Source organism: Platalea leucorodia (genome assembly GCF_965183815.1).
Source record: "Platalea leucorodia genome assembly, chromosome: 9".
Taxonomy (NCBI): Eukaryota; Metazoa; Chordata; class Aves; order Pelecaniformes; family Threskiornithidae; genus Platalea; species Platalea leucorodia.
The window spans coordinates 37,835,599-37,851,179 of NC_138831.1; the positions used below are offsets into that span (position 1 = coordinate 37,835,599).

Consider the following 15,581-nt stretch of genomic DNA (forward strand, 5'->3'; position numbering starts at 1 on the left):
CGCCCCCCTTACTTATAAGATGGTGTACTTTGTTTTGTTTTTCTAATTATAAACTGGCATAACAACACAAAAGCAGGAGAGTTTCTTCCTATTCTCCTGCACAAAACTAAGTAGATCCAGCAATCTTTTATAGCTTATACTCAATTTTCTTTGAATAGCAGGTATGCATCAATCCTAATGTAAAATTCCTATGCTGCCATTTCCTCCCTACAGCTGAACTGCTTTGATAATCAGGTAGTGGTTCAGTTTGGTACCCTGGAAAAAGTAAGGAGACAGCAAGAGTAAGATGAGGTACTGTGCTGCTCTCCTCATGTTTTAATAATGTCTGTCCCAGAGCTCAAAGATCTGGAGCCCTAAGAATCTAAGACAGGAGTCAATGTGCAAAAAAAAAAAAAATCTGTATAAGAGTATTCCTAAGATAAGGTGAGTAACCAGCTCATTGCGTTTTCTTAAATTTAAGTAAACTTAACTAATAGCTTGTTTCTTGAAGCAAGTAGACCATCTCATGACTTTAACTCTTGATAGCTTAAATTATACTTAAACTCTTAATATTGCAAGGCTTTTGAAGCGTATGACTTCAGATGTAATTACGGGTTTGTAATATGCAGACACAACATGACTGCTCATTCAGAGAATCATGAATTTGGGGGGTTCAAGGGCAACTTTCTTTTGAAGTGAAGCACAACGTGGAATTGGTTAACCGAAGCATCCGTAGGTGTTTCTAATTCCAGAAGAGAAGCTGTTAGTCAAATGTTTACATTGTGTTTCATTTCCTTTACAGTAGTTTCTTGAATCCCTGCCTTAGTCTTAAAATATGGAACTACCTTTAACCTACTTCTTGGAATAGTGAGATAATAAAACTTATTCAGAGTTGACTGTTTTGGGGGGAGGGCCAGAGAGCTTTTGCTGTTATTTTTTAAATGGAGAGCAATGCCTTTGCTAGGAGGTGATGGGTTCTGAACACTGACAGTGCAGCTGCATTTTCTCCAGTGTACCTGACTCTCCTGCCATGGGACTCTCAGACTGAAGCGTCTCCTTACGGACTGCCTGTACTAAAAGTACAAAAAATATGATCCAAGTACTTAAGCAATATTTTTAGTCTTTCAAAAAATTGTAGCACATGAAGGAGGCAGAGAGCAGAGGCAGGCAACCATGCGACGGTGCCCTCTGGACGGCTGGGGTAGGGCAGGAGCAGGGCTTGCGGCAGCTGGGAATCTGAACTGCCTACACCATGCACTCCGTATTTTGTTTAGTGGTTTGCTTACTGCGTTTCCACTTTCTAAGTGAAACAGAAATCTCATTACTTTAAATCGGTGACCTTCAAAATCCATTATGGATGCCTAAAGATTTTCCAGAAAAGGTCTGGACTGTTACAGAGCATAGTTAAAGGCAATTATTAGTTGTTTCATGGACTTGCTAAGAAAGCAGCCCTCCAAATCGGTGGAGGTCAGGACTAATGGATACTTCAAGTTGAACAAATTTGTCTGTCTTTGAAGGCACTTTCCCAAAATGAGCTCTTCTCCTCAGAAGAGGAGAACAGGCTTGGTAGATATTTGTGGCGTCCAGTGCAGTTATGAAAGGTGCTAGCACAATAAAATAAGCATGGACTGAGAGAGATTACAGTTGTAGCACTGCCTGGTCGTGGTAGGAGGAAGGCACAGGGCAGGAGCTCTGCTGGGGCCGTTCACTGCCTCGCTGTCCCTGGGCAGGACAGGGCAGTGGCTTGCAGATGTATCTTCTGGTGGCCCCTGGAGCACAACAGGTTACATGGTACCGAATGGCTTTGTTTCCTGTCTAAGCCTAGAGAATAGATTAAATGCTCTTCTAATACGCATATTTCAGGAAAACATTTTCTGTAATTACTACAGAATATGCTGCGATAGGAAAGGGAAGGGAGTTGGTCTGCACAAGTGTGACCTAGTTGGGAAAGGAGTCAGCTGGGCACAACTGGATTAACTGAAGTTTTGGGAGGGTCCTTGCGTTACAGTTAAGTGGATTTGTGACTCACTAGTACCACATACCTAACTTCCATAGATGTTTTAGGATGTGACCCACTTTAACTTTTTTTTGGGGCGGGGGGTTGAGTTCTTGTTCTTTATTCCAATGCCCCAGTGACTTTGTGCATGTGTGTAGTGGATGGGGGAGGACAAGGACTCTCTTTATGACACCTCTAGTTAAATGAGCTTTTTTGCTTGTGCAGAAGATGTAGAAAATCAATCTTTGTTGAGGTTGGTATGTGCAGGAGACAAAGGAAGACAAAATGATGTGCCGCCAGGTTTCAGTTCTCCAGTATTGTATATTTTGGTTTATGTGTAGTAGCTTCAGTCTAAATTTATATTTTTTTCTCTTTCCCTCCTAGAATAGTCTCACATCTGCTGCTATCTCTTGTGACCACCTGGTCAATAAACTTTGGTGTCAATGTATTGATTAAAGGGCTGTAGTGTCTTGTTACTTTAATTCCTATGTACTTGTGTCAACTGTTTTTCTTTGCTATTTTAAGGGGAATAAACCACAGACACTTCTGGGATGCATATCATATGCTATATACTTGCATGTTCCATTGCTAGAGATGAAGCAGAATAATAATCATGCTTGTATAGTCAGATTATAGGATTGAGGTTATTCTATGCACAATGTATGATGTGTGTCTTAAACAGGGCTGATTCATACACAAAAGCAAACAGTTACAGCACACACACAGTAAGACTTTTTCTAACTAAACACTGAGTTTGCTGTTTCTATAAATGTCTTTCCACCCTTGTCCTCAATTACATCAACTTGCATCATCTGTGTCTGTTGTATAGGAACAATTACCAGGCTTCTCAATATTTATAGGGTTTTTTCCTTTATGAAAACTCTTAGAAGTTGCTAAATGATATAGAAATCTAGTGGAGCTAAAAAAAGTCAATATGCCACATGAACTCTAGGAAAACATATTTCTCTATATCCATTGCTATTCATGCTTTAATTTTTTTTTAAAAGTCCACATCAAATACCTGGGTTTTTTACATTGCTGACATAATTTTAAAGTGTTGGCCCTGTCTTTATAATGCTGTTATGAAAACAGTAGCATTTCCTAGTTCAATACTTGCTGTTTATCATCCTTTAATGAGATGCAGTTTTTATTTTGAAACAACATTGTGTTTTTGTAACTGCAGCCAATACAAATATGTCTCTCTAGCTAGTTGGGTCTCCTCTTCCATCCTTAAGGCAAGAAACTGGTTGCTTCTGAAATAGTAGGTCTGATACAGGAACAGAAGCAGTGTTTGCAAATTGAACTTAAAATAAGTTTTATTTGTTTACAAAAGCAATATTGTGTATGTATTCTGAATCTTGAGTAATGATTATTTCAGATTTATTTACCTTGCTTTATTCACGACATCTTGCTTATTTACTAGATTCACTGGATCTTGCATTTGGACATTACTTAAACTGTCTATGGCTTGTTATGTCAATTTGTGATATAAATCTGTGAAGACACCGAGCATTTTAAGTATACAATATAAGCTTTGGTATCAGATTTTTTTTAATGCAAAAGGGGGTGGACTTTTTACCTGAATCTAACCAGCTCAGCAGAAACACTCAGGTCATAGGATCTATCTATTAATTTGTGTCAAGTCCAGAAGCTTTTGATCAAATATGGATTCTTTCTAAAAAAGAGAGCCAAATAATAGAAGGTATACTGCTTCACATGGTAAGCTGTTAATGTTAATTAAAAGGCATGTCTAATTTACAGTTACTTGCCATTTAAAATTCTCTAGAGTGAATTTTCAGGTATCACATCTTACTGTGCACATTTCTGTTACAGTAAGAAGGTGATTGAGATAGGATCTGTCTGCATAAGCATGTGCAGATCTTGATCAAGCTCTCTAATTTTTTCTTTAAAACCATAGATGTTTTTACATATTTTAACTAAACAGAATTCTTCTTACACATTTTTTAAGGATGAATTCCCCTTCTGTTTAGTCTGCTAAGCATGAGGCAATTCTTGCTTAAATTAATATCACTCCTGCTGAATACTTTCTAGATTTTTGGAATTTTTATGTCAGAGTAGGGAAAAATACTCCAGTAGTGATCCTTCCTGCTGTGGCTTTCTTAACATTACCATGGCCTTTGGACATACAAAGACGAGCGTGATGCTTGTGTTAGCAGCAAGATAATACTGCAGTTATTTTTTTGTCAGCTATAATACCCAAATCCTTTTCAGAGTCTTTCCAAATCCTGTTTCCCTGTCCCTAAGTATGCCTTGCCTATTGTTCACCAGACTTTCAGCTGAAAAAAAAAAAAAAATTTGCATGTGCCTAATTTTGTAGGTGACTCATATCACTACCTAAGTGTCTTGTCCTCTCTGTTATTTACCATTCCTCTAATCTTTCATGCACCCTTTATTAGTCATTTTCTGCCATCCGTCAGATGAATGACCATTTTAACTCATGCCAGATGATTTAATGTATTGTTCACGTGCCATATGGGGTCCACCAGGATAATCCATCTATCCTCTGGCTTTTCTTCTGCCGGAGGGCAGGCGGTGGCCAGATGAATTGTCTTGGCAGCACCCTGCTCTTCTGGGGCCTGCGGTCCCTTCCTGGTCAGGGTGCTCCCCAGGATGGGGGGCAGGCAGCCGGCATGGGCAGCTGTTTCGGAAGAGCCCTTCCCTGCTCCCCCCCCCCCCCCCCCCCCGCCGAGGACGGAGCCACAGGACTTGTGCTGGTTGTGGCAGTCCAGCACCTGGCACCTTTTCATAGATGGAGATGTGGCACGTACGGTGCAGGTCAGCAGTGCTGTACCACTGGCCGCGTGCGCCGTGGACAGATGTGGGTGCACGGCGGGAAGAAGGTCCAGGTTATAGCCCGTCCCTGCCACCCAAAGCAGCTGTGTAAGTGCATTCCTTTAAAAAGGGGGAGAAAAGAGTCAGTAAAGATGAGGAGTCCTGTGCAACGAACTGAAGTCCCTGGCAGCAGGCTGACTTATTTAACTTATGTAGATCCCTCAAAATAGGCTGTAAGCCCTGGGGTCCATGGAGTACAAGCCCGGGCTAGGCAAATATGTACATGCAAAAGCTAGTTTTACACACTTTACAATTTGCATATACAGGTAATTGCACATTTAGTTGGAGCTTTTGTTTCATGCATCCCTTCTTGTATGGCGCTCTCGAATCTGTCTTGCCGTGTTTGTCAAATGCTCCACTATTAGGGAATGAAGACAAAAAAGACTTCTGAATTCTTTTTTTTTCCAAGTAGAAAGGTATTTTATGCATGGTAATCAAAACATGAATAGAAATTAACTCTGCCCCTGTGGCAGTTTTGTTTTGGTGGATGACATAGGACATTTAAGCTAAAATTGTGAAGATGTCATGTGCTTTTGTTCCCCTAAAGCATAAAAATAAAGAACCACTGGCAGCCTTGCCCTCCACCTGCTTTTCTTTGCTGCTCTTAAAATAGACTTTGAAGTGAATGTATTTTAGCTTTCTCAGGAAAGAGATTTTTCTGTAACCTCTTCAGTAACTAAATCATTTTGAAACTTAAGCCTTCCCAAGCAGAGAGGGGAATGGCATGATCTGGTTGTACTTGAATCTGTTTAAATGATGAGTGACATCCTCGTGATGAGGGAGGAGAAGGAAAAGGGTGCTCTGCAAAACACCATAAAATCAGGGGACTGGTGCATCTAGCCTCTGCAGGAATCGAGTGTGCCAGGGTAATTCATGAAGAGCAATGCTAGCTGCTGCTTTGTGTACAGAGACTTGTTGAGTTTTAATTCTTTGTGCAAGTTTAGACTGACTGTGGTACCAAACAATGAATACTCTGTATGTTCCTTGGGAACCTTTCCTATGTGTTAACGGTAGCTAAAAATGGACCTCTCAAGTAAGCTTTGCTCTCAGCAGGAGGGACTCGCAATAAAAATTTTAAAGAACATTGTGTCCCACTTTTTCTGATAGAAGTAAATCTTTCTATTTTTTTTCTTACTCAATTTTTAATGTGTTTTATGATGTATTGTGGTGATGTCTGTCACATGATACTAATGATGCCAAGTCATGCTGCCATCAGACTTCTCCCACTAGAGCCCAGGAAACTTTTTTTCTTCTAGAGAAGCTGTGATCCAGCTGTGGTTCAGAAGACAGTTGTTTCTCAGCACTGCTGAAATCTGGTGCATTGACCAGTTACTACGTGAAGCTTTCTTTAGAGTGTTTCTGATTTTGTCTGCTTGTATTGACAACATTATGAGATGAGGAAAGATGTTTTGTGGTGGTACAGTAACTTGGGCCTTATGGGGAGTGCAGCAATTCTGATACAAAGATCCATTTCCTATCGCTCTTGTTTTAAGTGTAAATTGAAACAGACTGCGGGGTCAGCCAACAGTTGAAAGCTTGTTATACAGCAGATGTCATTATTTTTCATCTTTTTGAAATGACAGATACTTTGGATGAATACTTTGAGTATGAAGCTGAGGAGTTCCTGGTCTCCTTGGCCTTGTTGATCACCGAAGGTCGAACACCTGAGTATTCGATCAAGGGCAGAACAGAGGGCTTTCATTGCCCACCGGCACAATCAAGTCAGCCGCCAACAACTAAGCATGAATGCAGTGACAAACTGGCTCAGGTATGATGGTACCCATTTCATTTTAAGTGTCGTGGTGTGCATCCTTGCTACCATGATTAAAGTCAGCCAAGAACCCCATGGTAGATTCACAGTTAAGCATGAATAACAGTTGCTTTCTGTCAGTCCCGCGTTTCAGTGAGTATGTAATTCAGTATGTTACTACTAATAGATCTGTCCTTAAAATGAGAGATCATTAAGCCTTTTATCCTTGAACATGAAATTCTGCATGACTACCTGAATGCAGTACCTATTTGAGTCTTTATTATGCAAATGGAAAGCACTATACTTAGCATTCTTGGTCTGGTGGTTGGTTTTTTGTTGGTTTTTTTTTTTTTGAGAAAATGTAGGCTGACTTGCTTAACTTTTTGCTTTTCCAGGTATTCTTGAAAAGTTAGTGATCCAAAAAACACAAGCACATCAAATCTAGCTAGTCTATTTGGGAGTAAGGTTGGAGCACCCCATCTCTCAAGTAAAAGTTCCTAAGTACTGTGTGAATTTAAGTTATTATTCATGCAGAAGTTAGCCTGTTTCAAGACACAGAATTTATAAAGATACTGCTTGAGTGTGTCTATCCAAGAGGATGACTTGTGGAGAGAGAAATACGAGGTAGCAAAGCATCGTGGTTGAGGCAATGTATTTTTATGAGCTCTTTTAATTTTCTACAGAAGTTGCTCAAACAACAACCATAAAGGATTTGTTAATTATTTTTCATTTAATAGCTCTGGAATCTTATCTCTGATTTGGTGAAACCTAGTTTACAGAATTTGACCCTTACCCTTTTCCAGTACTTTGCAACATGTTTTTAAAGTAGATTTAAACCTGGCTAGTGTTTTTATGGCTTGCATATGTTGACATTTTTTCTTTCCCTCAGTGTCGTCAAGCCAGGCGAACCAGATCTGAGGTTATGCTACTGTGGAAGAACAATATTCCAATCATGGTAGAAGTGATGCTACTTCCAGACTGTTGCTATAGTGATGAAGGGCCCACCACCGAGGGGAATGATTTAAATGATCCTGCAATCAAACAAGATGCATTGCTGTTAGAAAGGTGGATTTTGGAGCCAGTTCCTCGACAGTAAGTTGGATATTAGGATTAGCTGATAGTTGCAAGAATCTTGTCATATTAAAGTCCTTAAAGTAGTCGGTTAATGGTTTTGCACTGGCCCTTTGCCATGAAGACTGATCTAAGAAAACCACTATTTACCAGTGAGATCTAAGCATCTTTTAATCTTAGTCTTCCTGTACTCATGCTTTCTGCAGTGCACATTGTACAATGCAAAGTATGAAATGCTCCTAGCTGAAAATGGTCATTTTTATATATTACTTGTTATGTTCAATTGTATAAATTATTATGTGGATAAAACCAAATCAGGCTCTGTAATCTTCAAAACGTTTGAGGAGTTTCCTTGTTTTGCTTGATTCAGATGTGTTTTATTTTCAGAATGAAGATCTGAAAATGTCCTAGTTCTCTGCGTATATTCTTACCAACACCCATGTGTTTCTCTTAATACATTTCAGGAGCGGAGATCGATTTATTGAAGAGAAGACCCTTTTATTGGCTGTTCGCTCTTTTGTTTTCTTCTCTCAGCTAAGCGCGTGGCTGAGTGTTTCACATGGTGCTGTTCCCCGAAACATTCTGTACAGGTATGTCTGGGATGGAAAAAAACTCGTTTGCTGTTCGCAGGTTGTTGCAACTTGTCTTAAAACCATTCTTCCCTCCTGTTTTCCTCTTTGCTTTCAGAAGGTGCCATGTTGTTGGCCCAGTACTAAACTTGTTGTTGGCCCACTACTAAACTTGCTGTTGGCCGAGGCGGTTGTTTAGGATTTGTATACTTCACAAAGTACAGCAGTTGCTGGTGTCTCCAGTGCTTTTTCTTAGACGTTTGTGTTATGAAGTAGATAATTAAAGACTCTTCATTTAGATATTTCTGTACACGCACTTCTGTATTGTTTCAGGGTGAGCGCTGCAGATGTGGACTTGCAATGGACGTTCTCCCAGACACCAACTGAGCATGTCTTTCCTGTTCCTAATGTTTCTCACAATGTGGCCTTGAGAGTCAGTGTCCAGTCCTTGCCCAGACAATCGAACTACCCAGTTTTGACCTGTAGTATTCACACCAACCTTAGCTTTTACGAAAAGCGAATGCAAGAGCGTAAGTTACATCAGCACAGTGATTCCAGTGCGGCACAGCAATGCAGTACCTCCAGTCCGCAGCGCTTCTGTGGGAAACAGACATGGACAATGGCACCTGAAGGCCTCCTTAATGGAAAGAAGACGCCTGAATTTACTACATCTATCAGAAATTTAAAACTTTATCCATCTGCCGGACTTGGATCTGACTTTGGGCCATCGCAGTCCAAAGTTCAGTGCTGTAATGCTACAGCAGACAATAAGACACAATCTCATGAAACACCTGTCAGAACTTTTAAATCCTTTTCTCTAGTTGATTCCCGTGTTTCGAATAGTCATTGCTCTCATCAGCCGACAGGAGAAACCAATCCTTTGATAGGCTCTTTACTTCAAGAGCGACAAGAAGTCATCGCAAGGATTGCTCAGCACTTGGTTCACTGTGATCCAGCTACTTCACCAGTTGTTGTGGGACGTCCATTCAACATACATGAAAACAGCTCAGCTACACCAAAAGCTTTTCGGAGTACTCACGAAGATGAAAACTTGCCAAGGAAAGGCAGGGAAACCTCCCCTGTTTCTATCGCCAACTTAGACAATGCAATACAAGAAGATGGTGGTGAAGGCAAAACTAGAGCAATACCAGAGATTACACTGCGTGATGCCCGTGTTCCAGTGAATCATTGTGGCCGTCAGTTGGCAGGAGAGAGTAATCCCCTAATTGATTCTCTGCTCCAGGAGCGGCAGGAGGTGATAGCAAGGATTGCCCAACACTTGATTCATTGTGACCCAGCTACTTCTCACGTTACTGGACATCCATTCAAAGTGCATGAGACTAGCCCAGTTACTTCAAAAATTTTCCGAAGTACATATGAAGATGAAAATTTGCTAAAGAAAGGCAAGGAACCGTCTTCTGTTTCTTTTGCTAAATCCGATTTTTCTTTGTTAGAAGACAGTGGTAAATCAAGGACAAAGACACCAGATACTCCTATCAGTCCTTCCAGGTTTGATGGAGAACTGAAGGCTTCTCTGAAACTCCAAGCAAGAAGAAAATTGGTTTTAGCAAAACCCAGTGAAGCTGTCCAAAATGCATTTCATCAGACTTCAAATAAAACTTCTCATGCATTTACTAACATTCACACATCATCATCTTCATGTATTAAAGAAAATAAATCTGAATCGCCAGGTAAATTGGAAACAATACATTCTGGTTATGCACAGAAAGACCAGATAACCAATAGAATTAAACAGTATTCAAATTTCAGCAGCATTGATGAACAGATTTGCACAAATAAACTTAAAGAAAGAACAGTTGTTAGTGAGAACAACGGCACGGACAGTTTTAACAATTTACAGATAGATAAATGCAGAATACTTGAAGGTACAAAAAAAGCAACTGTAATGCAGGTATCTGACTCTTTGCACAAAAATGAGCTCAAGTGTTTAGATAAAGACTCAAGAAAACCAAATATTTATGAGCAAAATACTCAGCTTATTAGTATTGAAAATTATTTAAATAAAGACCATGACAGTTTCAAAAACAAAAACAAACAAGATAAAATAAAAACTGCACATGATGAGAATGAAGACCCAATAGGCCTCGATTTCCAAAGCACTTCTCAGAAGAAACCTACAGAAGACGGTGTAGTTAAGTGTGAGCGGCTGAAGAACCCAGATGTACAGGTAAATACATAGAGGAAAAGACCAACTCTATAGCTGCTCTTAGTCAGATAGCTTGTACCCTATATCTGCTAAGGACCAATATGAAGAGGGATTTAAGTCCAACTTCGGAGGAAGCAGCGTGTTACTATTGTCTTCTTGGTCTGAAGTAACGTTTGGCCGGTAGTGCCTCCCCCATACCTTCTTAATTACAAGTTTAACGTTGAGAAGAACGTTGTCTTGTTCTGCTCATGGTGATAGCATTATGAATGACAGTTTCCATAGGCAGTTAGGCCTCCTGTCTTTTTATAAATACACCAGTGTCTGAATATGGTACATGATCTTTAGTGAGCAGTCTGTGCGATTGTAGATTGAGTCAAGGGGAATTTATACTGAATATTTCATAATACGCTAGTGTGATGCAGGTCCACCTGGTTCAGAAGTCTTCTCCGTTACAGCAAGCAAAGTATTACCATGATAGGCCATTGAAATATCCTGTTGATATCTTGAGTAAATTTGTTTTGCTGACAGAAAGCACCGTCTCTAAAACACACAAATATATGGCGGAAACATAATTTTCGATCCTTGGATGGAACTTCAACCAAGGCTTTTCATCCCAGAACTGGATTGCCTCTGCTTTCAAGTCCTGTAAGTTATTGTTGAAATTATAACTTATCTTTTAAATGAGAAAGGAAGTATTTTGTTCTTTTAATATATGTGTATGGTAGAAAATTTGACAAATTACCTAGGTGAAGTGGATGTGTTTACTTTCAGCGTCAGAGTGAATACTCTTGCAAGTGGAAACTTGGGAGTTAATACTCAAATGAAGTTGAACAATAATTCTGGAAAAGAAAATATTCAAGAGGTAGTTGTTGAGATCCTATCAAGATTAACAGAAGGTGACATTAGAAAATTCTATTGCAAAAAAAAATGCTTCAGTGCTATTTTAGAGCACAAAAGAAAGCATTTTGAGGATTAGTGTTTTAAGTGTAAGCTAACATATTTTGTCATTGAAGAGTTTTTGTGTGAGTTATTAATACCTGATTGCCTGTTATTCCAGAGCTTTTGTTTCTGTGAACAGTTTGTACCATATATTCTTCAGCAATCAGAGATGTCACTGAATGACTAAGTGATACAAAGCTGCTGTGATAAGACAGAGGCATTGGGGAAGTGTTACAGTTCTTGGTAGGCTGTTGGGAGTTTTAAAGAAAAAGGCAGTCTCAGTTAAAACTACTGAAGTAGTGATGTTCTGTAATCAACACGATATGTTTTATTCTTCAGTACTAGTAAAGGCTGTCATATTTTCAGGGAACTTGGATGGAAATAGTTACAGCTTGTTTATTAGTAATGTTCTGTACCATTCCAAAAAGACGTCAGCCTCTTCAATAAGTCTTTGTTTGAAGTACTTCCTGTTAATCAGAATTTACAGTCTTGTCATTAATAATAAATAATTTTCTTCACCGAGTTTAGAATTTATAGGAATTACTCTCTTCTGCTCTGTTTTTATAATTTTGTAATGTCATGAAAATTCTTGGCAAACTTGTGCTTACTTGGCAAAGTTGTCCTTACTAGAGGTACAGTTTTCAAATTAGCATCTTCTTTCCCTCTTGAGGTTCCTCAAAGAAAAACACAGTCTGGGTGCTTTGATCTGGATTCATCACTGCTGCAGTTGAAATGTCTGTCTGCAAGAAGGTGTGTTTTGTTTACCAGAAACTTTAAGAATTTTGGGGGAGACATAATGTATATACATACCTGTATGCAACAGCAAAGCATATTAGCGAAGACAAAAAATGGGTGCCTTTCAAAAGAATCCTTATTTTGAAGTAAGGCTTGGCAGCCAAGTTGCCCCAGGGGTCTCCAGGTTAGCACGGCTCTGGGACATAACCATGGTACGAGAGCTGCTGCTGGGACGAACTCTGTCCCGTGCAGGGGTAGGTATGCTGTAAGATACACTTCAATTTTCAAACAGAAAAGACAGTAATTGTTTGTTCTTCAAATCAGTGTTATTTTTGTGTTATGTTTTGTTCTTAGTGTTCAACAGGTTAAACATTTTGCCATAACTTGTTCAGAGAACTTAACTTCTAAAAGGGACCAACCGTGACCTTTTATACGTTAATACATGTAACATAAACAGCTTTTAGGATGGTAGTTTGATGTTGGAAACTTCAGGATATGAGATATCTGCATACAAAAGAAAATAACCTGATACTTTGGTTCCTGCTAATGGAGTTAATGATCAGCCTAAATTTTTATTGTCTTTATCCCTTGTAATGTAAAACTTGTGAAAGTATTTGTTCAGTTAACTAGAAAATGTTTTGCTAAAGTATTAACAGGCGATGTTCAACTGTTACTTCTCTAGGACAACTTTTTGTAATACAGTAAGTAAATTATTCTTTCTAGAGCTGTTTATACCCAGAAGACAAAAGCAAATGTGTTTATCCTTTATATTTATTCTGTCCTTATTTTTTTTTTTTTTAATAGCCCACAACAATGTATAAACAGAGACAGTGATCCAGAGAGCCATGGGAAACCTTTTCTAAGTTCTAGTGCTCCACCAGTAACAAGTCTTAGCCTTCTGGGAAACTTCGAGGTATTGCATATTCTCTAGAATTCTTGTGGTATTTTTAGTATTCTTCAGTACTGCTTTTAAAAGTGCATTACTGTGAATAATTCCAGCCTGGTTACAATGTAAAAGTTCATAATTAAATTGAACAAAATTTGTTTTAATTTCCAGCTGTAAAGGCACGTATTTCATACCCCAGACATCATCTGTCTGAGAGATTCAGATACAATGAGTTGCTTATAACTTTGATTTCCCACTATGGTCAAGTTAGGAGGTGTTCTGTTGACTTAAATGAGGTTTACCAACCTGTAATTGTTTTAATGTATATACCTAGAAAATGGGATTTACATTTTCACTCTAAAAGTCTACTTAATATGTCACAAAAGCTGTGTTAAATCCGTGTAGTAAACAGAACATATTTGAAGTATAGCCTCCAGCTTTTCACTTCATGTAGCATATCAAATATCAACAACTAATAGGTCGTGCGTTAACATGTTGTATCATACTCCATATTTGTGAAATAAGGAGTGAATATGTTGAGGAAAGTTACAGATTCTAGATTATTATTTTTTTCAGATAGTATATGTCAAGGAAAATCACGCACAGATCCTGCTGCAATAAAATTCTCTGTGGGCTTTTGCACCAGTTTCAGTAGAATGAAGACTGGATTTGGATGATGCTTTCTCTTAAACCACTATCATCTTGCTGAATGTTCTGCTGTTCATAATAATTTTTGCCTCAGCGTTGATTTTTGGCAGGTCACCTTACAAAAGGCCCAGGTTCTTATGTCAACTTGTTTCCTTGTTTGCTGCTTAGTTTTGCTGTATTTTATTTGAGGCGTTCCCAGCCTAAGCTGTATGTGTTCTGTTTTTCAGGAATCTGTCCTGAATTTTCGCTTAGACCCGCTCGGCGTCGTGGAGGGTTTCACAGCGGAAGTGGGAGCAAGTGGAGTCTTTTGTCCCACGCACATGACTCTGCCAGTTGAAGTGTCATTCTACAGCGTTTCAGATGATAATGCACCCTCTCCTTACATGGTAAGTGTGTGGCTGGATTTATTTTAATGAATTCTGATAGGTGGAGGTGAAGAACAAGAGCTTGGTGAGCAGAGGGTTCAGGCAGTGGGGATTTGCAGGGACCTGCGTTATTTTCAACTGCTTATAATGGAGTCCTCCTGTGCCTTTTTCCCTTCCCTAACTAGTGCTTTTCCTCCCATTGCTCTGCGCCACCATCCAACTGCTCTCATCTTGGCATATTGAACGTATTTGTCTCCCTCCACACTGGAGTGATCAACCCTCACCATCTCTTTTTATCCATCTAACTTAAAATAGGCAGTGAGGCAATAGCTGGACTTAATGGGATACATTTCGTTGTCCCAACAAGCAGCTACCCAGGGCAACTAACCACTCTGCCAGCAAGTGGCTTAGGTGCAGGCCAAGGTACAACTGCTGATGGAGACCTTAGACTCAGAAGTTATCCAGCCCTTTCTTTTAAAGCAAATATTGTCTGAGCTAGCGTGACACATGGCACTCTCACAAGCTGCATGGGTTGCTGATGTTCACAGCAACACGGTATTTGTGTTCTTGGTATCCGTGTGCTACTTCTGTTCCACGTTTCTACAATGACAGCATGGTTCTTGGATGTCTAAAAGTGCTTCCTTGTAAAAGCCAAAGATGTCTTGTATGCTAGCATTGAATGAGATGGCTAGATTTGTTCTGAATGCCTTTTAAGTAACCTCAGTGTTACCTGGGTGACAGAGCTAATTTTTAGGGGTTTTCATATGTGTATGTCTTTCTAAAATACGGTAAATAGTCTGTTTAAACATGTAAGTAAAGCATTGAACACCTGATTATCCCAATTATTAGATTTTAAAGTCATAGCACTTACCATATTTCTGACCTTCTGTTTTTAAAAGTATTCAGAAAATGAAATGGCTTTGCAAATTAAGTTTGAGTAATAAGTTGCGTTTAAACTTGTATATGTCTTCTCTTAACCACTGCAAAGCAGTATCTATTGTTTTGCTTTCATCTTTCTAGATTATTTCACGTTATTTTCCAGGAGATGAAGGGATTCTGATGTTCCTCAAATGGTTAAAGTAGCATCGCTTATTTTCCTAGCTGGGTTTCATTGTTTCAGGCTTTTCCACATGCTCTAAACATGCTGTTATGGCTGAGTCTCCCAGGATTAATACAACATTTGTATAGTGCCTCTGTCATCAGAAACATTGTTTCTATTTGTATAGCTAGTTTCTCTGCTCTGGGGTCTTTTTTTGTTTGTTTGTGTGAGTTTTTTTTTAAGTCCAGCGTGGTGGGATACAAGAGTTGAGTGCTTCAGGTTAATCAAACCTGTGCTGTAGGGCAGTACCCTGAGGGTGGCCTCAGCAGCATTACAGCACCGTGCGGGACACTGGGATGCTCTGTAAATCACAGCTGCTACAAAAGCAGATGTCATCATCCCTAAAGTTTGGATCAGAATGGAAGATTAAGTGCATCTGCTGTGTTTGAAAAGCAGAAATTAGTTCTGTGACATTTGGAGTATTATTGGTACGACTGTAGGTGATATAAAAATGGAAAGAAGGAGTCAAATCTTTCATTTTAACTTACACACCATTTTGAAAAGAAAGCTCTATTTTGCCATAG

The 15,581-nt window shown here is 39.3% G+C and overlaps 1 protein-coding gene across 10 annotated transcripts in view; it reads left to right on the top strand.

Annotated features, from left to right (window-relative positions):
* Positions 1-15,581, top strand: part of ATOSA (atos homolog A) — a 49,366-nt gene that overhangs the window by 26,335 nt on the left and 7,450 nt on the right. For 8 of the 10 annotated variants that reach the window (XR_014229211.1, XR_014229212.1, XM_082322122.1 and 5 more), the window contains 9 exons: positions 6,412-6,596; positions 7,468-7,670; positions 8,114-8,239; positions 8,552-10,406; positions 10,914-11,030; positions 11,995-12,074; positions 12,707-12,760; positions 12,864-12,972; positions 13,821-13,979. Coding sequence is in view for 8 of the 10 variants with exons in the window: in XM_082322122.1 (XP_082178248.1) it covers positions 6,412-6,596; positions 7,468-7,670; positions 8,114-8,239; positions 8,552-10,406; positions 10,914-11,030; positions 11,995-12,074; positions 12,707-12,760; positions 12,864-12,972; positions 13,821-13,979 (2,888 nt within the window). In the remaining 2 variants the exon portion in view is untranslated. Of the gene's footprint in view, positions 1-76; positions 424-6,411; positions 6,597-7,467; positions 7,671-8,113; positions 8,240-8,551; positions 10,407-10,913; positions 11,031-11,994; positions 12,075-12,706; positions 12,761-12,863; positions 12,973-13,820; positions 13,980-15,581 lie in introns of those variants that run through there. The other 2 variants (XM_082322125.1, XM_082322120.1) reach the window with 2 other exon arrangements.